Below are 22,500 nucleotides of genomic sequence, written 5' to 3'. Positions count from 1 at the left end.
TAGACAGACAGACAGGTTAGACAGACAGACAGGTTAGACAGACAGACAGGTTAGACAGACAGACAGGTTAGACAGACAGACAGGTTAGACAGACAGACAGGTTAGACAGACAGACAGGTTAGACAGACAGACAGACAGGTTAGACAGACAGACTAGACAGACTAGACAGACAGGTTAGACAGACAGGTTAGACAGACAGGTTAGACAGACAGACAGGTTAGACAGACAGACAGGTTAGACAGACAGACAGGTTAGACAGACAGACAGGTTAGACAGACAGGTTAGACAGACAGGTTAGACAGACAGGTAGACAGACAGGTAGACAGACAGGTAGACAGACAGGTAGACAGACAGACAGGTTAGACAGACAGACAGGTTAGACAGACAGGTTAGACAGACAGACAGGTTAGACAGACAGACAGGTTAGACAGACAGACAGGTTAGACAGACAGACAGGTTAGACAGACAGACAGACTAGACAGACAGGTTAGACAGACAGACTAGACAGACAGGTTAGACAGACAGACAGACAGGTTAGACAGACAGACAGGTTAGACAGACAGACAGGTTAGACAGACAGACAGGTTAGACAGACAGACAGGTTAGACAGACAGACAGGTTAGACAGACAGACAGGTTAGACAGACAGACAGGTTAGACAGACAGAGACAGACAGAGACAGACAGGTTAGACAGACAGACAGGTTAGACAGACAGACAGGTTAGACAGACAGACAGGTTAGACAGACAGACAGGTTAGACAGACAGACAGGTTAGACAGACAGACAGGTTAGACAGACAGACAGACAGGTTAGACAGACAGACAGGTTAGACAGACAGACAGGTTAGACAGACAGACAGGTTAGACAGACAGACAGGTTAGACAGACAGGTTAGACAGATAGACAGACAGGTTAGACAGATAGACAGACAGGTTAGATAGACAGACAGGTTAGACAGACAGACAGGTTAGACAGACAGACAGGTTAGACAGACAGGTTAGACAGACAGGTAGACAGACAGGTTAGACAGACAGGTTAGACAGACAGGTTAGACAGACAGGTTAGACAGACAGGTTAGAAAGACAGACAGGTTAGACAGACAGACAGGTTAGACAGACAGACAGGTTAGACAGACAGACAGGTTAGACAGACAGACAGGTTAGACAGACAGACAGGTTAGACAGACAGACAGACAGGTTAGACAGACAGACAGACAGGTTAGACAGACAGACAGACAGGTTAGACAGACAGACAGACAGGTTAGACAGACAGACAGGTTAGACAGACAGGTAGACAGACAGACAGGTAGACAGACAGACAGGTTAGACAGACAGGTAGACAGACAGGTAGACAGACAGGTTAGACAGACAGGTAGACAGACAGGTTAGACAGACAGACAGGTTAGACAGACAGACAGGTTAGACAGACAGACAGGTTAGACAGACAGACAGGTTAGACAGACAGACAGGTTAGACAGACAGACAGACAGGTTAGACAGACAGACAGGTTAGACAGACAGACAGGTTAGACAGACAGACAGGTTAGACAGACAGACAGGTTAGACAGACAGGTAGACAGACAGACAGGTTAGACAGACAGGTAGACAGACAGGTAGACAGACAGGTTAGACAGACAGGTAGACAGACAGGTTAGACAGACAGGTTAGACAGACAGGTTAGACAGACAGACAGGTTAGACAGACAGACAGGTTAGACAGACAGACAGGTTAGACAGACAAGACAGACAGACAGGTTAGACAGACAGGTAGACAGACAGACAGGTTAGACAGACAGGTAGACAGACAGGTAGACAGACAGGTTAGACAGACAGGTTAGACAGACAGACAGGTTAGACAGACAGACAGGTTAGACAGACAGACAGGTTAGACAGACAGACAGGTTAGACAGACAGACAGGTTAGACAGACAGACAGGTTAGACAGACAGACAGGTTAGACAGACAGACAGGTTAGACAGACAGACAGGTTAGACAGACAGACAGGTTAGACAGACAGACAGGTTAGACAGACAAGACAGACAGACAGGTTAGACAGACAGACAGGTTAGACAGACAGACAGGTTAGACAGACAGACAGGTTAGACAGACAGACCGGTTAGACAGACAGACCGGTTAGACAGACAGACAGGTTAGACAGACAGACCGGTTAGACAGACAGACAGGTTAGACAGACAGGTTAGACAGACAGACAGGTTAGACAGACAGGTTAGACAGACAGGTTAGACAGACAGACAGGTTAGACAGACAGGTTAGACAGACAGACAGGTTAGACAGACAGACAGGTTAGACAGACAGACAGGTTAGACAGACAAGACAGACAGACAGGTTAGACAGACAGACAGGTTAGACAGACAGGTTAGACAGACAGGTTAGACAGACAGACAGGTTAGACAGACAGACCGGTTAGACAGACAGACAGGTTAGACAGACAGACCGGTTAGACAGACAGACAGGTTAGACAGACAGGTTAGACAGACAGACAGGTTAGACAGACAGGTTAGACAGACAGACAGGTTAGACAGACAGACCGGTTAGACAGACAGACCGGTTAGACAGACAGACCGGTTAGACAGACAGACAGACCGGTTAGACAGACAGACAGACCGGTTAGACAGACAGACAGACCGGTTAGACAGACAGACAGACCGGTTAGACAGACAGACAGACCGGTTAGACAGACAGACAGACAGGTTAGACAGACAGACAGGTTAGACAGACAGACAGGTTAGACAGACAGACAGGTTAGACAGGTTAGACAGATAGACAGACAGACAGGTTAGACAGACAGACAGACCTGTGTTCAAAGCAGAGCTCCTGTTCAGCCACAGCCAGAGCAGCAGTCACCTGATGGAGGATACTCTTAGACACCATCACCGACGCCAGCTGGGGAGGAGAGAGGAGAGAGGGGAGAGGGGAGGAGAGAGGGAGAGGAGAGAGAGGGAGAGGAGAGAGGGAGGAGGAGAGAGGGAGGAGGAGAGAGGGAGGAGGGAGGAGGGGAGGAGAGAGAGGGAGGAGAGGAGGGAGGAGGAGGAGGGAAGGAGAGAGGGAGGAGAGAGGAGAAGGGAGAGGTGGAGAGAGAGAGGGGGAGGAGAGAGGGGATGGAGAGAGGGGGAGGAGAGGGGGGGAGAGAGGAGGAGAGAGAGAGAGAGAGGAGAGAGGGGAGGAGATGGAGAGAGGGGGAGGAGAGAGGGGAGGGATGGAGAGAGGAGGAGAGGAGAGAGGGGATGGAGAGGGGGAGGAGAGAGGGGAGAGAGGAGGAGAGAGAGAGGGAGAGAGAGGAGGATGGGAGGAGAGAAAGGAGAGAGGGAGGAGAGAGGAGAGAAAGTGGACAGGACAGGAAGGGAGGGGAGTTTCGGTATGTTCATAAACATATCACAAGACCAAACACCCAATCAGATATACTGTAGAGAACCAAACACCCAATCAGATATACTGTAGAGAACCAAACAGAACCAGGTGTCCTCACCTGTCCATTACTGTTCTCCAGGTGTCCTCACCTGTCCATTACTGTTCTCCAGGTGTCCTCACCTGTCCATTACTGTTCTCCAGGTGTCCTCACCTGTCCATTACTGTTCTCCAGGTCTCCTCACCTGTCCATTACTGCTCTCCAGGTGTCCCCACCTGTCCATTACTGCTCTCCAGGTGTCCCCACCTGTCCATTACTGTTCTCCAGGTGTCCTCACCTGTCCATTACTGTTCTCCAGGTCTCCTGACCTGTCCATTACTGTTCTCCAGGTGTCCTCACCTGTCCATTACTGCTCTCCAGGTGTCCTCACCTGTCCATTACTGCTCTCCAGGTGTCCCCACCTGTCCATTACTGTTCTCCAGGTGTCCTCACCTGTCCATTACTGCTCTCCAGGTGTCCCCACCTGTCCATTACTGTTCTCCAGGTCTCCTCACCTGTCCTCCAGGTCTCCTCACCTGTCCATTACTGTTCTCCAGGTGTCCCCACCTGTCCATTACTGTTCTCCAGGTGTCCTCACCTGTCCATTACTGTTCTCCAGGTGTCCTCACCTGTCCATTACTGTTCTCCAGGTCTCCTCACCTGTCCATTACTGTTCTCCAGGTCTCTGCCTCCAAACTCAAACTCCAGGATCAGAAACAGCTGCTCCTCATTGAAGAAATCTGAGAGAATGAAACAGTCAATGAGGTGTATTCAGGAGAACGCTGGTCTGTTGTTTAAAACCATTCATTTAATACCGGCTCCTTACTCCTTACATTCACACACAAACAGTAGGTATCCTACGCACACACTGTCCTGCTACCCAGCCCACAAACATTAGGGGAGTCTGTGAGAATCACTCCTCCCTCAAGACAGGGAGACCCTGGGACGTACTCTCAGTGACCCCCCAGCCAAGGTCGGCACCGAATCAGACTGTTTTAAGATACTATAATACAGATCTAGTTATACACTCTGACCACAAACTAAACTCACTGATATATAATTCTACTGACTAAAACCACACACACATCATTAGAATAACCTCATGATTCTAATCACTTTCATCAGGATTCTAATCTATTTCATCAGGATTCTCATCAATTTCATCACTTTCATCATGATTCTAATCCCTTTCATCATGATTCTAATCCCTTTCATCAGGATTCTAATCCCTTTCATCAGGATTCTAATCCCTTTCATCAGGATTCTAATCCCTTTCATCAGGATTCTAATCCCTTTCATCAGGATTCTAATCCCTTTCATCAGGATTCTAATCCCTTTCATCAGGATTCTAATCCCTTTCATCAGGATTCTAATCCCTTTCATCAGGATTCTAATCCCTTTCATCAGGATTCTAATCCCTTTCATCAGGATTCTAATCCCTTTCATCAGGATTCTAATCCTTTCATCAGGATTCTAATCAATTTCATCAGGATTCTAATCACTTTCATCAGGATTCTAATCCCTTTCATCAGGATTCTAATCCCTTTCATCAGGATTCTAATCCCTTTCATCAGGATTCTAATCCCTTTCATCAGGATTCTAATCAATTTCATCAGGATTCTAATCACTTTCATCAGGATTCTAATCACTTTCATCACGATTCTAATCACTTTCATCACGATTCTAATCACTTTCATCACGATTCTAATCACTTTCATCACGATTCTCATCACTTTCATCACGATTCTCATCACTTTCATCACGATTCTCATCACTTTCATATGGTTTCAGGGTGGAATATCATTCATTTGAACATATAAAATCCCATTTACACTTTCGTCACCCTGGGGCATTGCGACGTCACCCTGGGGCATTGCGACGTCACCCTGGGGCATTGCGACGTCACCCTGGGGCATTGCGACGTCACCCTGGGGCATTGCGACGTCACCCTGGGGCATTGCGACGTCACCCTGGGGCATTGCGACGTCACCCAGACCGAAGGGGATCGGATAGAGCTAGCCAGCTCCCAGACCGAAGGGGATCGGATAGAGCTAGGCAGCTCCCAGACCGAAGGGGATCGGATAGAGCTAGCCAGCTCCCAGACCGAAGGGGGTCTGATAGAGCTAGCCAGCTCCCAGACCGAAGGGGATCGGATAGAGCTAGCCAGCTCCCAGACCGAAGGGGATCGGATAGAGCTAGCCAGCTCCCAGACCGAAGGGGATCTGATAGAGCTAGCCAGCTCCCAGACCGAAGGGGATCTGATAGAGCTAGCCAGCTCCCAGACTTAAGGGGATCTGATAGAGCTAGCCAGCTCCCAGACCGAAGGGGATCTGATAGAGCTAGCCAGCTCCCAGACCGAAGGGGATCTGATAGAGCTAGCCAGCTCCCAGACCGAAGGGGATCTGATAGAGCTAGCCAGCTCCCAGACCGAAGGGGATGAGATAGAGCTAGCCAGCTCCCAGACCGAAGGGGATCTGATAGAGCTAGCCAGCTCCCAGACCGAAGGGGATCGGATAGAGCTAGCCAGCTCCCAGACCGAAGGGGATCAGATAGAGCTAGCCAGCTCCCAGACCGAAGGGGATCAGATAGAGCTAGCCAGCTCCCAGACCGAAGGGGATCAGATAGAGCTAGCCAGCTCCCAGACCGAAGGGGATCAGATAGAGCTAGCCAGCTCCCAGACCGAAGGGGATCGGATAGAGCTAGCCAGCTCCCAGACCGAAGGGGATCAGATAGAGCTAGCCAGCTCCCAGACCGAAGGGGATCAGATAGAGCTAGCCAGCTCCCAGACCGAAGGGGATCGGATAGAGCTAGCCAGCTCCCAGACCGAAGGGGATCGGATAGAGCTAGCCAGCTCCCAGACCGAAGGGGATCGGATAGAGCTAGCCAGCTCCCAGACCGAAGGGGATGAGATAGAGCTAGCCAGCTCCCAGACCGAAGGGGATCTGATAGAGCTAGCCAGCTCCCAGACCGAAGGGGATCAGATAGAGCTAGCCAGCTCCCAGACCGAAGGGGATCGGATAGAGCTAGCCAGCTCCCAGACCGAAGGGGATCAGATAGAGCTAGCCAGCTCCCAGACCGAAGGGGATCGGATAGAGCTAGCCAGCTCCCAGACCGAAGGGGATCAGATAGAGCTAGCCAGCTCCCAGACCGAAGGGGATCGGATAGAGCTAGCCAGCTCCCAGACCGAAGGGGATCGGATAGAGCTAGCCAGCTCCCAGACCGAAGGGGATAGGATAGAGCTAGCCAGCTCCCAGACCGAAGGGGATCAGATAGAGCTAGCCAGCTCCCAGACCGAAGGGGATCAGATAGAGCTAGCCAGCTCCCAGACCAAAGGGGATCGGATAGAGCTAGCCAGCTCCCAGACCGAAGGGGATCGGATAGAGCTAGCCAGCTCCCAGACCGAAGGGGATCAGATAGAGCTAGCCAGCTCCCAGACCGAAGGGGATAGGATAGAGCTAGCCAGCTCCCAGACCGAAGGGGATAGGATAGAGCTAGCCAGCTCCCAGACCGAAGGGGATCGGATAGAGCTAGCCAGCTCCCAGACCGAAGGGGATCGGATAGAGCTAGCCAGCTCCCAGACCGAAGGGGATCGGATAGAGCTAGCCAGCTCCCAGACCGAAGGGGATCGGATAGAGCTAGCCAGCTCCCAGACCGAAGGGGATCGGATAGAGCTAGCCAGCTCCCAGACCGAAGGGGATCGGATAGAGCTAGCCAGCTCCCAGACCGAAGGGGATCGGATAGAGCTAGCCAGCTCCCAGACCGAAGGGGATCAGATAGAGCTAGCAAGCTCCCAGACCGAAGGGGATCGGATAGAGCTAGCAAGCTCCCAGACCGAAGGGGATCTGATAGAGCTAGCCAGCTCCCAGACCGAAGGGGATCTGATAGAGCTAGCCAGCTCCCAGACCGAAGGGGATCGGATAGAGCTAGCCAGCTCCCAGACCGAAGGGGATCGGATAGAGCTAGCCAGCTCCCAGACCGAAGGGGATCTGATAGAGCTAGCCAGCTCCCAGACCGAAGGGGATCGGATAGAGCTAGCCAGCTCCCAGACCGAAGGGGATAGGATAGAGCTAGCCAGCTCCCAGACAGAAGGGGATCAGATAGAGCTAGCCAGCTCCCAGACCGAAGGGGATCGGATAGATATATCTGAATACAATATGAATCTTGATCTGATGAAGACTCCGTGGAGCATTTAGCCAATTTATTGAAACTAGCAAATGTTAGAAACTGTAAACATGTATCATTTATAAAACAGTTTGTTTGGGTTTTAGTCATTTTAAAATTATATTGAGAAAATAAATAGATGAAAAGAAAAATCTACTTTTACTGACACTACCCGCTGGCCAGATGTTGGACACCCCCTGGGTTAAGAGACAGACAGGTGTACAGGTGTCTCTCTCTCACCTGGCTGGATGTTTGACACCCCCTGGGTTAAGAGAGAGACGGACAGGTGTACAGGTGTCTCTCTCTCACCTGGCCGGATGTTGGACATCCCCTGGGTTAAGAGAGAGACAGACAGGTGTACAGGTGTCTCTCTCTCACCTGGCTGGATGTTGGACATCCCCTGGGTTAAGAGGGAGACAGGTGTACAGGGTTCTCTCTCTCACCTGGCCGGTCATTCTCTGATCCTCTCTGTGTGTTGAAGGAGTCCCAGGCTTTTAGCAGGCTTGGAGGGTAGCAGCCCTTGACACAGTGGAGACTGGACACACACACTAATATTAGTACTAGTACCTATTGACCTAGCAATTCTACATAGATTATCTGATCGAGACAAGCAGGAGAGACAGAGGAGAGACAGAGAGACAGAGAGAGACAGAGAGAGAGAAAGAGAGACAGAGAGAGACAGAGAGAGAGAAAGAGAGACAGAGAGAGAGACAGCGAGACAGCGAGAGAGAAAGAGAGACAGCGAGAGAGAAAGAGAGACAGCGAGAGAGAAAGAGAGACCGAGAGAGAGAAAGAGAGAGAGAAAGAGAGACAGAGAGAGAGAAAGAGAGACAGAGAGAGAGAGAAAGAGAGACAGAGAGAGACAGAGACAGACAGACAGAGAGAGACAGAGAGACAGACAGAGAAAGAGACAGAGAGAGAGGGGGGAAGAGACAGAGAGAGAGAGAGGAAGTGTATTTACTCCTTTAGTCCGATGAAGCCAGTGGTCTGGTTGTGTTTCTTCTCCTTTAGACTGCTCAGCTCCCTGAAACAGACAGACCCCATTAGTCCAGACAGACAGACCCCATTAGTCCAGACAGACAGACAGACCCCATTAGTCCAGACAGACAGACAGACAGACCCCATTAGTCCAGACAGACCCCATTAGTCCAGACAGACCCCATTAGTCCAGACAGACAGACCCCATTAGTCCAGACAGACAGACCCCATTAGTCCAGACAGACAGACCCCATTAGTCCAGACAGACCCCATTAGTCCAGACAGACAGACCCCATTAGTCCAGACAGACAGACAGACCCCATTAGTCCAGACAGACCCCATTAGTCCAGACAGACCCCATTAGTCCAGACAGACCCCATTAGTCCAGACAGACCCCATTAGTCCAGACAGACCCCATTAGTCCAGACAGACCCCATTAGTCCAGACAGACCCCATTAGTCCAGACAGACCCCATTAGTCCAGACAGACCCCATTAGTCCAGACAGACCCCATTAGTCCAGACAGACCCCATTAGTCCAGACAGACCCCATTAGTCCAGACAGACCCCATTAGTCCAGACAGACCCCATTAGTCCAGACAGACCCCATTAGTCCAGACAGACCCCATTAGTCCAGACAGACCCCATTAGTCCAGACAGACCCCATTAGTCCAGACAGACCCCATTAGTCCAGACAGACCCCATTAGTCCAGACAGACCCCATTAGTCCAGACAGACCCCATTAGTCCAGACAGACCCCATTAGTCCAGACAGACCCCATTAGTCCAGACACATTGGAATACACTAGACTCCCCACAGTTATATCTCCGGGCCGGGCGGTTAAAATGAGAGAGAACAACTCATTCAAATAGAATAAATCATAAATATAATCATTCATATCTACAGGCTACATTGAAGGTTTTTAACGCGGCACGACTTTCCACTTCCTCACACCTGGTCAAACTGATGCAACATGGGACATTTTTATTTTGGTTCCTGCATTTTCTCCCCTGAACCTCTTCGCTCCGTGAGAGAAGATGACAGAAACCTTGACCGATGTCAACAAGACTGAAGATTCCTTCTATGGATCTATGACGTGTTTCTGGTGAGCACGGGTTGATTTAGTATTCTAGGACAACAAGTAATGACAGAAGAGATGCTGACAGAAGAGATGCTGACAGAAGAGATGCTGACAGAAGAGATGCTGACAGAAGAGATGCTGACAGAAGAGATGCTGACAGAAGAGATGCTGACAGAAGAGATGCTGACAGAAGAGATGCTGACAGAAGAGATGCTGACAGAAGAGAAGCTGACATGCTGACAGAAGAGATGCTGACAGAAGAGATGCTGACAGAAGAGATGCTGACAGAAGAGATGCTGACAGAAGAGAAGCTGACATGCTGACAGAAGAGAAGCTGACATGCTGACAGAAGAGATGCTGACAGAAGAGATGCTGACAGAAGAGAAGCTGACAGAAGAGATGCTGACAGAAGAGAAGCTGACAGAAGAGATGCTGAGATGCTGACAGAAGAGATGCGGACAGAAGAGAAGCTGACAGAAGAGAAGCTGACAGAAGAGAAGCTGACAGAAGAGATGCTGACAGAAGAGAAGCTGACAGAAGAGATGCTGACAGAAGAGATGCTGACAGAAGAGATGCTGACAGAAGAGATGCTGACAGAAGAGATGCTGACATGCTGACAGAAGAGATGCTGACAGAAGAGAAGCTGACAGAAGAGAAGCTGACAGAAGAGAAGCTGACATGCTGACAGAAGAGATGCTGACAGAAGAGATGCTGACAGAAGAGATGCTGACAGAAGAGATGCTGACAGAAGAGAAGCTGACAGAAGAGATGCTGACAGAAGAGATGCTGACAGAAGAGATGCTGACAGAAGAGATGCTGACAGAAGAGATGCTGACAGAAGAGATGCTGACAGAAGAGATGCTGAGATGCTGACAGAAGAGATGCTGACAGAAGAGAAGCTGACAGAAGAGAAGCTGACAGAAGAGAAGCTGACATGCTGACAGAAGAGATGCTGACAGAAGAGATGCTGACAGAAGAGATGCTGACAGAAGAGATGCTGACAGAAGAGATGCTGACAGAAGAGATGCTGACAGAAGAGAAGCTGACAGAAGAGAAGCTGACAGAAGAGAAGCTGACAGAAGAGATGCTGACAGAAGAGATGCTGACAGAAGAGAAGCTGACAGAAGAGAAGCTGACAGAAGAGAAGCTGACAGAAGAGATGCTGACAGAAGAGATGCTGACAGAAGAGAAGCTGACAGAAGAGAAGCTGACAGAAGAGATGCTGAGATGCTGACAGAAGAGAAGCTGACAGAAGAGATGCTGACAGAAGAGATGCTGACAGAAGAGATGCTGACAGAAGAGATGCTGACAGAAGAGATGCTGACAGAAGAGATGCTGAGATGCTGACAGAAGAGATGCTGACAGAAGAGAAGCTGACAGAAGAGAAGCTGACATGCTGACAGAAGAGATGCTGACAGAAGAGAAGCTGACAGAAGAGAAGCTGACAGAAGAGAAGCTGACAGAAGAGAAGCTGACATGCTGACAGAAGAGATGCTGACAGAAGAGAAGCTGACAGAAGAGAAGCTGACAGAAGAGATGCTGACAGAAGAGATGCTGACAGAAGAGATGCTGACAGAAGAGATGCTGACAGAAGAGATGCTGACAGAAGAGATGCTGACAGAGGAGAAGCTGACAGAAGAGATGCTGACAGAGGAGAAGCTGACAGAAGAGAAGCAGATTCACAGTGTATTTTCTATATTAGCACGTCAGGGTCTCAGATTCACAGTGTATTTTCTATATTAGCAGGTTAGGGTCTCAGATTCACAGTGTATTTTCTATAGTAGCAGGTTAGGGTCAGGGTCTCAGATTCACAGTGTATTTTCTATATTAGCAGGTTAGGGTCAGGGTCTCAGATTCACAGTGTATTTTCTATATTAGCAGGTCAGGGTCTCAGATTCACAGTGTATTTTCTATATTAGCAGGTTAGGGTCAGGGTCTCAGATTCACAGTGTATTTTCTATATTAGCAGGTCAGGGTCTCAGATTCACAGTGTATTTTCTATATTAGCAGGTTAGGGTCTCAGATTCACAGTGTATTTTCTATATTAGCAGGTCAGGGTCTCAGATTCACAGTGTATTTTCTATATTAGCAGGTCAGGGTCTCAGATTCACAGTGTATTTTCTATAGTAGCAGGTTAGGGTCTCAGATTCACAGTGTATTTTCTATAGTAGCAGGTTAGGGTCAGGGTCTCAGATTCAGTGTAATTTCTATATTAGCAGGTTAGGGTCTCAGATTCACAGTGTATTTTCTATATTAGCAGGTCAGGGTCTCAGATTCACAGTGTATTTTCTATATTAGCAGGTTAGGGTCTCAGATTCACAGTGTATTTTCTATATTAGCAGGTTAGGGTCAGGGTCTCAGATTCACAGTGTATTTTCTATATTAGCAGGTTAGGGTCTCAGATTCACAGTGTATTTTCTATATTAGCAGGTTAGGGTCTCAGATTCACAGTGTATTTTCTATATTAGCAGGTTAGGGTCAGGGTCTCAGATTCACAGTGTATTTTCTATATTAGCAGGTTAGGGTCAGGGTCTCAGATTCACAGTGTATTTTCTATATTAGCAGGTTAGGGTCTCAGATTCACAGTGTATTTTCTATATTAGCAGGTCAGGGTCTCAGATTCACAGTGTATTTTCTATATTAGCAGGTCAGGGTCTCAGATTCACAGTGTATTTTCTATAGTAGCAGGTTAGGGTCAGGGTCTCAGATTCACAGTGTATTTTCTATATTAGCAGGTTAGGGTCAGGGTCTCAGATTCACAGTGTATTTTCTATATTAGCAGGTTAGGGTCTCAGATTCACAGTGTATTTTCTATATTAGCAGGTCAGGGTCTCAGATTCACAGTGTATTTTCTATATTAGCAGGTTAGGGTCTCAGATTCACAGTGTATTTTCTATATTAGCAGGTTAGGGTCAGGGTCTCAGATTCACAGTGTATTTTCTATATTAGCAGGTTAGGGTCTCAGATTCACAGTGTATTTTCTATATTAGCAGGTTAGGGTCTCAGATTCACAGTGTATTTTCTATATTAGCAGGTTAGGGTCAGGGTCTCAGATTCACAGTGTATTTTCTATATTAGCAGGTCAGGGTCTCAGATTCACAGTGTATTTTCTATATTAGCAGGTCAGGGTCTCAGATTCACAGTGTATTTTCTATATTAGCAGGTCAGGGTCTCAGATTCACAGTGTATTTTCTATATTAGCAGGTTAGGGTCTCAGATTCACAGTGTATTTTCTATATTAGCAGGTCAGGGTCTCAGATTCACAGTGTATTTTCTATATTAGCAGGTTAGGGTCAGGGTCTCAGATTCACAGTGTATTTTCTATATTAGCAGGTTAGGGTCAGGGTCTCAGATTCACAGTGTATTTTCTATATTAGCAGGTTAGGGTCTCAGATTCACAGTGTATTTTCTATATTAGCAGGTTAGGGTCTCAGATTCACAGTGTATTTTCTATATTAGCAGGTTAGGGTCTCAGATTCACAGTGTATTTTCTATATTAGCAGGTTAGGGTCTCAGATTCACAGTGTATTTTCTATATTAGCAGGTCAGGGTCTCAGATTCACAGTGTATTTTCTATATTAGCAGGTTAGGGTCTCAGATTCACAGTGTATTTTCTATAGTAGCAGGTCAGGGTCTCAGATTCAGTGTATTTTCTATATTAGCAGGTTAGGGTCTCAGATTCACAGTGTATTTTCTATATTAGCAGGTTAGGGTCAGGGTCTCAGATTCACAGTGTATTTTCTATATTAGCAGGTTAGGGTCTCAGATTCACAGTGTATTTTCTATATTAGCAGGTCAGGGTCTCAGATTCACAGTGTAATTTCTATATTAGCAGGTTAGGGTCTCAGATTCACAGTGTATTTTCTATATAGCAGGTCAGGGTCTCAGATTCACAGTGTATTTTCTATATTAGCAGGTCAGGGTCTCAGATTCACAGTGTATTTTCTATATAGCAGGTCAGGGTCTCAGATTCACAGTGTATTTTCTATATTAGCAGGTTAGGGTCAGGGTCTCAGATTCACAGTGTATTTTCTATATTAGCAGGTCAGGGTCTCAGATTCACAGTGTATTTTCTATATTAGCAGGTCAGGGTCTCAGATTCACAGTGTATTTTCTATATTAGCAGGTTAGGGTCTCAGATTCACAGTGTATTTTCTATATTAGCAGGTTAGGGTCAGGGTCTCAGATTCACAGTGTATTTTCTATATTAGCAGGTTAGGGTCTCAGATTCACAGTGTATTTTCTATATTAGCAGGTTAGGGTCTCAGATTCACAGTGTATTTTCTATATTAGCAGGTTAGGGTCTCAGATTCACAGTGTTTTTCTATAGTAGCAGGTCAGGGTCTCAGATTCACAGTGTATTTTCTATATTAGCAGGTCAGGGTCTCAGATTCACAGTGTATTTTCTATATTAGCAGGTCAGGGTCTCAGATTCACAGTGTATTTTCTATATTAGCAGGTTAGGGTCTCAGATTCACAGTGTATTTTCTATATTAGCAGGTTAGGGTCTCAGATTCACAGTGTATTTTCTATATTAGCAGGTCAGGGTCTCAGATTCACAGTGTATTTTCTATATTAGCAGGTTAGGGTCAGGGTCTCAGATTCACAGTGTATTTTCTATATTAGCAGGTCAGGGTCTCAGATTCACAGTGTATTTTCTATATTAGCAGGTCAGGGTCTCAGATTCACAGTGTATTTTCTATATTAGCAGGTCAGGGTCTCAGATTCACAGTGTATTTTCTATATTAGCAGGTCAGGGTCTCAGATTCACAGTGTATTTTCTATATTAGCAGGTCAGGGTCTCAGATTCACAGTGTATTTTCTATATTAGCAGGTCAGGGTCTCAGATTCACAGTGTATTTTCTATATTAGCAGGTTAGGGTCTCAGATTCACAGTGTATTTTCTATATTAGCAGGTTAGGGTCTCAGATTCACAGTGTATTTTCTATATTAGCAGGTTAGGGTCTCAGATTCACAGTGTATTTTCTATATTAGCAGGTTAGGGTCTCAGATTCACAGTGTATTTTCTATATTAGCAGGTTAGGGTCTCAGATTCACAGTGTATTTTCTATATTAGCAGGTTAGGGTCTCAGATTCACAGTGTATTTTCTATATTAGCAGGTTAGGGTCTCAGATTCACAGTGTATTTTCTATATTAGCAGGTTAGGGTCTCAGATTCACAGTGTATTTTCTATATTAGCAGGTTAGGGTCTCAGATTCACAGTGTATTTTCTATATTAGCAGGTTAGGGTCTCAGATTCACAGTGTATTTTCTATATTAGCAGGTCAGGGTCTCAGATTCACAGTGTAATTTCTATATTAGCAGGTTAGGGTCTCAGATTCACAGTGTATTTTCTATATTAGCAGGTCAGGGTCTCAGATTCACAGTGTATTTTCTATAGTAGCAGGTCAGGGTCTCAGATTCACAGTGTATTTTCTATATTAGCAGGTTAGGGTCAGGGTCTCAGATTCACAGTGTATTTTCTATATTAGCAGGTCAGGGTCTCAGATTCACAGTGTATTTTCTATAGTAGCAGGTCAGGGTCTCAGATTCAGTGTATTTTCTATATTAGCAGGTTAGGGTCTCAGATTCACAGTGTATTTTCTATATTAGCAGGTTAGGGTCAGGGTCTCAGATTCACAGTGTATTTTCTATATTAGCAGGTTAGGGTCTCAGATTCACAGTGTATTTTCTATATTAGCAGGTCAGGGTCTCAGATTCACAGTGTATTTTCTATATTAGCAGGTTAGGGTCTCAGATTCACAGTGTATTTTCTATATAGCAGGTCAGGGTCTCAGATTCACAGTGTATTTTCTATATTAGCAGGTCAGGGTCTCAGATTCACAGTGTATTTTCTATATTAGCAGGTCAGGGTCTCAGATTCACAGTGTATTTTCTATATTAGCAGGTTAGGGTCTCAGATTCACAGTGTATTTTCTATATTAGCAGGCAGGTTAGGGTCTCAGATTCACAGTGTATTTTCTATATTAGCAGGTTAGGGTCTCAGATTCACAGTGTATTTTCTATATTAGCAGGTCAGGGTCTCAGATTCACAGTGTATTTTCTATATTAGCAGGTTAGGGTCAGGGTCTCAGATTCACAGTGTATTTTCTATATTAGCAGGTCAGGGTCTCAGATTCACAGTGTATTTTCTATATTAGCAGGTCAGGGTCTCAGATTCACAGTGTATTTTCTATATTAGCAGGTCAGGGTCTCAGATTCACAGTGTATTTTCTATATTAGCAGGTCAGGGTCTCAGATTCACAGTGTATTTTCTATATTAGCAGGTCAGGGTCTCAGATTCACAGTGTATTTTCTATATTAGCAGGTTAGGGTCTCAGATTCACAGTGTATTTTCTATATTAGCAGGTTAGGGTCTCAGATTCACAGTGTATTTTCTATATTAGCAGGTTAGGGTCTCAGATTCACAGTGTATTTTCTATATTAGCAGGTTAGGGTCTCAGATTCACAGTGTATTTTCTATATTAGCAGGTTAGGGTCTCAGATTCACAGTGTATTTTCTATATTAGCAGGTTAGGGTCTCAGATTCACAGTGTATTTTCTATATTAGCAGGTTAGGGTCTCAGATTCACAGTGTATTTTCTATATTAGCAGGTTAGGGTCTCAGATTCACAGTGTATTTTCTATATTAGCAGGTTAGGGTCTCAGATTCACAGTGTATTTTCTATATTAGCAGGTTAGGGTCTCAGATTCACAGTGTATTTTCTATATTAGCAGGTTAGGGTCTCAGATTCACAGTGTATTTTCTATATTAGCAGGTTAGGTCAGGGTCTCAGATTCAGTGTATTTTCTATATTAGCAGGTCAGGGTCTCAGATTCACAGTGTATTTTCTATATTAGCAGGTCAGGGTCTCAGATTGACAGTGTATTTTCTATAGTAGCAGGTCAGGGTCTCAGATTCACAGTGTATTTTCTATAGTAGCAGGTTAGGGTCTCAGATTCACAGTGTATTTTCTATATTAGCAGGTTAGGGTCTCAGATTCACAGTGTATTTTCTATATTAGCAGGTTAGGGTCTCAGATTCATAGTGTATTTTCTATATTAGCAGGTCAGGGTCTCAGATTCACAGTGTATTTTCTATATTAGCAGGTCAGGGTCTCAGATTCACAGTGTATTTTCTATATTAGCAGGTCAGGGTCTCAGATTCACAGTGTATTTTCTATATTAGCAGGTCAGGGTCTCAGATTCACAGTGTATTTTCTATATTAGCAGGTTAGGGTCTCAGATTCACAGTGTATTTTCTATATTAGCAGGTCAGGGTCTCAGATTCAGATTTTCTATATTAGCAGTGTAGATTCACAGTGTATTTTCTATATTAGCAGGTCAGGGTCTCAGATTCACAGTGTATTTTCTATATTAGGGTCTCAGATTCACAGTGTATTTTCTATATTAGCAGGTTAGGGTCAGGGTCTCAGATTCACAGTGTATTTTCTATATTAGCAGGTTAGGGTCTCAGATTCACAGTGTATTTTCTATATTAGCAGGTTAGGGTCTCAGATTCACAGTGTATTTTCTATATTAGCAGGTTAGGGTCTCAGATTCACAGTGTATTTTCTATATTAGCAGGTTAGGGTCTCAGATTCAGTGTATTTTCTATATTAGCAGGTTAGGGTCTCAGATTCACAGTGTATTTTCTATATTAGCAGGTTAGGGTCTCAGATTCACAGTGTATTTTCTATAGTAGCAGGTCAGGGTCTCAGATTCAGTGTATTTTCTATATTAGCAGGTCAGGGTCTCAGATTCACAGTGTATTTTCTATATTAGCAGGTCAGGGTCTCAGATTCACAGTGTATTTTCTATATTAGCAGGTCAGGGTCTCAGATTCACAGTGTATTTTCTATATTAGCAGGTTAGGGTCTCAGATTCACAGTGTATTTTCTATATTAGCAGGTTAGGGTCTCAGATTCACAGTGTATTTTCTATATTAGCAGGTTAGGGTCTCAGATTCACAGTGTATTTTCTATATTAGCAGGTCAGGGTCTCAGATTCACAGTGTATTTTCTATATTAGCAGGTCAGGGTCTCAGATTCACAGTGTATTTTCTATATTAGCAGGTCAGGGTCTCAGATTCACAGTGTATTTTCTATATTAGCAGGTCAGGGTCTCAGATTCACAGTGTATTTTCTATATTAGCAGGTTAGGGTCAGGGTCTCAGATTCACAGTGTATTTTCTATATTAGCAGGTTAGGGTCTCAGATTCACAGTGTATTTTCTATATTAGCAGGTCAGGGTCTCAGATTCACAGTGTATTTTCTATATTAGCAGGTTAGGGTCAGGGTCTCAGATTCACAGTGTATTTTCTATATTAGCAGGTTAGGGTCAGGGTCTCAGATTCACAGTGTATTTTCTATATTAGCAGGTTAGGGTCAGGGTCTCAGATTCACAGTGTATTTTCTATATTAGCAGGTCAGGGTCTCAGATTCACAGTGTATTTTCTATATTAGCAGGTCAGGGTCTCAGATTCACAGTGTATTTTCTATATTAGCAGGTTAGGGTCTCAGATTCACAGTGTATTTTCTATATTAGCAGGTTAGGGTCTCAGATTCACAGTGTATTTTCTATATTAGCAGGTTAGGGTCTGGTCTCAGATTCACAGTGTATTTTCTATAGTAGCAGGTTAGGGTCTGGTCTCAGATTCACAGTGTATTTTCTATATTAGCAGGTCAGGGTCTCAGATTCACAGTGTATTTTCTATATTAGCAGGTCAGGGTCTCAGATTCACAGTGTATTTTCTATATTAGCAGGTCAGGGTCAGGGTCTCAGATTCACAGTGTATTTTCTATATTAGCAGGTCAGGGTCTCAGATTCACAGTGTATTTTCTATATTAGCAGGTCAGGGTCTCAGATTCACAGTGTATTTTCTATATTAGCAGGTCAGGGTCTCAGATTCACAGTGTATTTTCTATATTAGCAGGTTAGGGTCTCAGATTCACAGTGTATTTTCTATATTAGCAGGTTAGGGTCAGGGTCTCAGATTCACAGTGTATTTTCTATATTAGCAGGTTAGGGTCTCAGATTCACAGTGTATTTTCTATATTAGCAGGTTAGGGTCTCAGATTCACAGTGTATTTTCTATATTAGCAGGTTAGGGTCTCAGATTCACAGTGTATTTTCTATATTAGCAGGTTAGGGTCAGGGTCTCAGATTCACAGTGTATTTTCTATATTAGCAGGTTAGGGTCTCAGATTCACAGTGTATTTTCTATATTAGCAGGTTAGGGTCTCAGATTCACAGTGTATTTTCTATATTAGCAGGTTAGGGTCTCAGATTCACAGTGTATTTTCTATATTAGCAGGTTAGGGTCTCAGATTCACAGTGTATTTTCTATATTAGCAGGTTAGGGTCTCAGATTCACAGTGTATTTTCTATATTAGCAGGTTAGGGTCAGGGTCTCAGATTCACAGTGTATTTTCTATATTAGCAGGTTAGGGTCTCAGATTCACAGTGTATTTTCTATATTAGCAGGTCAGGGTCTCAGATTCACAGTGTATTTTCTATATTAGCAGGTTAGGGTCTCAGATTCACAGTGTATTTTCTATATTAGCAGGTTAGGGTCTCAGATTCACAGTGTATTTTCTATATTAGCAGGTTAGGGTCTCAGATTCACAGTGTATTTTCTATATTAGCAGGTCAGGGTCTCAGATTCACAGTGTATTTTCTATATTAGCAGGTTAGGGTCTCAGATTCACAGTGTATTTTCTATATTAGCAGGTTAGGGTCTCAGATTCACAGTGTATTTTCTATATTAGCAGGTTAGGGTCTCAGATTCACAGTGTATTTTCTATATTAGCAGGTTAGGGTCTCAGATTCACAGTGTATTTTCTATATTAGCAGGTTAGGGTCTCAGATTCACAGTGTATTTTCTATATTAGCAGGTTAGGGTCTCAGATTAACAGTGTATTTTCTATATTAGCAGGTTAGGGTCAGGGTCTCAGATTCACAGTGTATTTTCTATATTAGCAGGTTAGGGTCTCCGATTCACAGTGTATTTTCTATATTAGCAGGTTAGGGTCTCAGATTCACAGTGTATTTTCTATATTAGCAGGTTAGGGTCAGGGTCTCAGATTCACAGTGTATTTTCTATATTAGCAGGTCAGGGTCTCAGATTCACAGTGTATTTTCTATATTAGCAGGTTAGGGTCAGGGTCTCAGATTCACAGTGTATTTTCTATATTAGCAGGTTAGGGTCTCAGATTCACAGTGTATTTTCTATATTAGCAGGTTAGGGTCTCAGATTCATAGTGTATTTTCTATATTAGCAGGTTAGGGTCAGGGTCTCAGATTCACCGTGTATTTTCTATATTAGCAGGTTAGGGTCAGGGTCTCAGATTCACAGTGTATTTTCTATATTAGCAGGTTAGGGTCAGGGTCTCAGATTCACAGTGTATTTTCTATATTAGCAGGTCAGGGTCTCAGATTCACAGTGTATTTTCTATATTAGCAGGTTAGGGTCTCAGATTCACAGTGTATTTTCTATATTAGCAGGTTAGGGTCTCAGATTCACAGTGTATTTTCTATATTAGCAGGTTAGGGTCTCAGATTCACAGTGTATTTTCTATATTAGCAGGTTAGGGTCTCAGATTCACAGTGTATTTTCTATATTAGCAGGTCAGGGTCTCTGATTCACAGTGTATATTCTATATTAGCAGGTCAGGGTCTCAGATTCACAGTGTATTTTCTATATTAGCAGGTTAGGGTCTCAGATTCACAGTGTATTTTCTATATTAGCAGGTCAGGGTCTCTGATTCACAGTGTATTTTCTATATTAGCAGCTTAGGGTCTCAGATTCACAGTGTATTTTCTATATTAGCAGGTTAGGGTCTCTGATTCACAGTGTATTTTCTATATTAGCAGGTCAGGGTCTCAGATTCACAGTGTATTTTCTATATTAGCAGGTTAGGGTCAGGGTCTCAGATTCACAGTGTATTTTCTATATTAGCAGGTTAGGGTCTCAGATTCACAGTGTATTTTCTATATTAGCAGGTCAGGGTCTCAGATTCACAGTGTATTTTCTATATTAGCAGGTTAGGGTCAGGGTCTCAGATTCACAGTGTATTTTCTATATTAGCAGGTTAGGGTCAGGGTCTCAGATTCACAGTGTATTTTCTATATTAGCAGGTTAGGGTCAGGGTCTCAGATTCACAGTGTATTTTCTATATTAGCAGGTCAGGGTCTCAGATTCACAGTGTATTTTCTATATTAGCAGGTCAGGGTCTCAGATTCACAGTGTATTTTCTATATTAGCAGGTTAGGGTCTCTGATTCACAGTGTATTTTCTATATTAGCAGGTCAGGGTCTCAGATTCACAGTGTATTTTCTATATTAGCAGGTTAGGGTCTCAGATTCACAGTGTATTTTCTATATTAGCAGGTTAGGGTCTCAGATTCACAGTGTATTTTCTATATTAGCAGGTTAGGGTCTCAGTTTCACAGTGTATTTTCTATATTAGCAGGTTAGGGTCTCAGATTCACAGTGTATTTTCTATATTAGCAGGTTAGGGTCTCTGATTCACAGTGTATTTTCTATATTAGCAGGTCAGGGTCTCAGATTCACAGTGTATTTTCTATATTAGCAGGTTAGGGTCTCAGATTCACAGTGTATTTTCTATATTAGCAGGTTAGGGTCTCAGATTCACAGTGTATTTTCTATATTAGCAGGTTAGGGTCTCAGATTCACAGTGTATTTTCTATAGTAGCAGGTTAGGGTCTCAGATTCACAGTGTATTTTCTATATTAGCAGGTCAGGGTCTCAGATTCACAGTGTATTTTCTATATTAGCAGGTCAGGGTCTCAGATTCACAGTGTATTTTCTATATTAGCAGGTTAGGGTCAGGGTCTCAGATTCACAGTGTATTTTCTATATTAGCAGGTTAGGGTCAGGGTCTCAGATTCACAGTGTATTTTCTATATTAGCAGGTCAGGGTCTCAGATTCACAGTGTATTTTCTATATTAGCAGGTCAGGGTCTCAGATTCACAGTGTATTTTCTATAGTAGCAGGTCAGGGTCTCAGATTCACAGTGTATTTTCTATATTAGCAGGTTAGGGTCTCAGATTCACAGTGTATTTTCTATATTACATTATTATATTATATACAGAGAGAGTAATGTACGTAGGTTAGGGTCTCAGACAGACAGACAGTAACGTACGTAGGTTAGGGTCTCAGACAGACAGACAGACAGAGAGTAACGTACGTAGGTTAGGGTCTCAGACAGACAGACAGACAGACAGAGAGTAATGTACGTAGGTTAGGGTCTCAGACAGACAGACAGACAGACAGAGTAACGTACGTAGGTTAGGGTCTCAGACAGACAGACAGACAGACAGACAGACAGACAGACAGACAGACAGACAGACAGACAGACAGACAGACAGACAGACAGACAGACAGAGTAACGTACGTAGGTTAGGGTCTCAGACAGACAGACAGACAGAGTAATGTACGTAGGTTAGGGTCTCAGACAGACAGACAGACAGACAGAGTAACGTACGTAGGTTAGGGTCTCAGACAGACAGACAGACAGAGTAACGTACGTAGGTTAGGGTCTCAGACAGAGACAGACAGACAGAGTAACGTACGTAGGTTAGGGTCTCAGACAGACAGACAGAGTAACGTACGTAGGTTAGGGTCTCAGACAGACAGACAGAGTAACGTACGTAGGTTAGGGTCTCAGACAGACAGACAGTAACGTACGTAGGTTAGGGTCTCAGACAGACAGACAGACAGTAACGTACGTAGGTTAGGGTCTCAGACAGACAGACAGAGTAACGTACGTAGGTTAGGGTCTCAGACAGACAGACAGACAGACAGACACACAGACAGAGAGTAACGTACGTAGGTTAGGGTCTCAGACAGAGACAG

General features: G+C 44.5%; 1 protein-coding gene across 1 annotated transcript in view; it reads right to left on the bottom strand.

Moving 5' to 3' along the window:
• The window catches only part of LOC124018063, a 37,893-nt gene that overhangs the window by 4,066 nt on the left and 11,327 nt on the right, over nucleotides 1-22,500 (bottom strand). The window contains exons 11-14 of the mRNA XM_046333323.1: nucleotides 8,524-8,586; nucleotides 8,006-8,097; nucleotides 4,062-4,141; nucleotides 2,811-2,899 (exon numbers count right to left, since the gene is read on the bottom strand). Coding sequence (XP_046189279.1) covers nucleotides 2,811-2,899; nucleotides 4,062-4,141; nucleotides 8,006-8,097; nucleotides 8,524-8,586 — 324 coding nt within the window. The remainder of the gene's footprint in view (nucleotides 1-2,810; nucleotides 2,900-4,061; nucleotides 4,142-8,005; nucleotides 8,098-8,523; nucleotides 8,587-22,500) is intronic.

Source organism: Oncorhynchus gorbuscha, unplaced genomic scaffold, assembly GCF_021184085.1.
Source record: "Oncorhynchus gorbuscha isolate QuinsamMale2020 ecotype Even-year unplaced genomic scaffold, OgorEven_v1.0 Un_scaffold_387, whole genome shotgun sequence".
Taxonomy (NCBI): domain Eukaryota; kingdom Metazoa; phylum Chordata; class Actinopteri; order Salmoniformes; family Salmonidae; genus Oncorhynchus; species Oncorhynchus gorbuscha.
The sequence above is the reverse complement of the archived record's forward strand: the minus strand, read 5'-3'. Positions and strand labels throughout refer to the sequence as shown.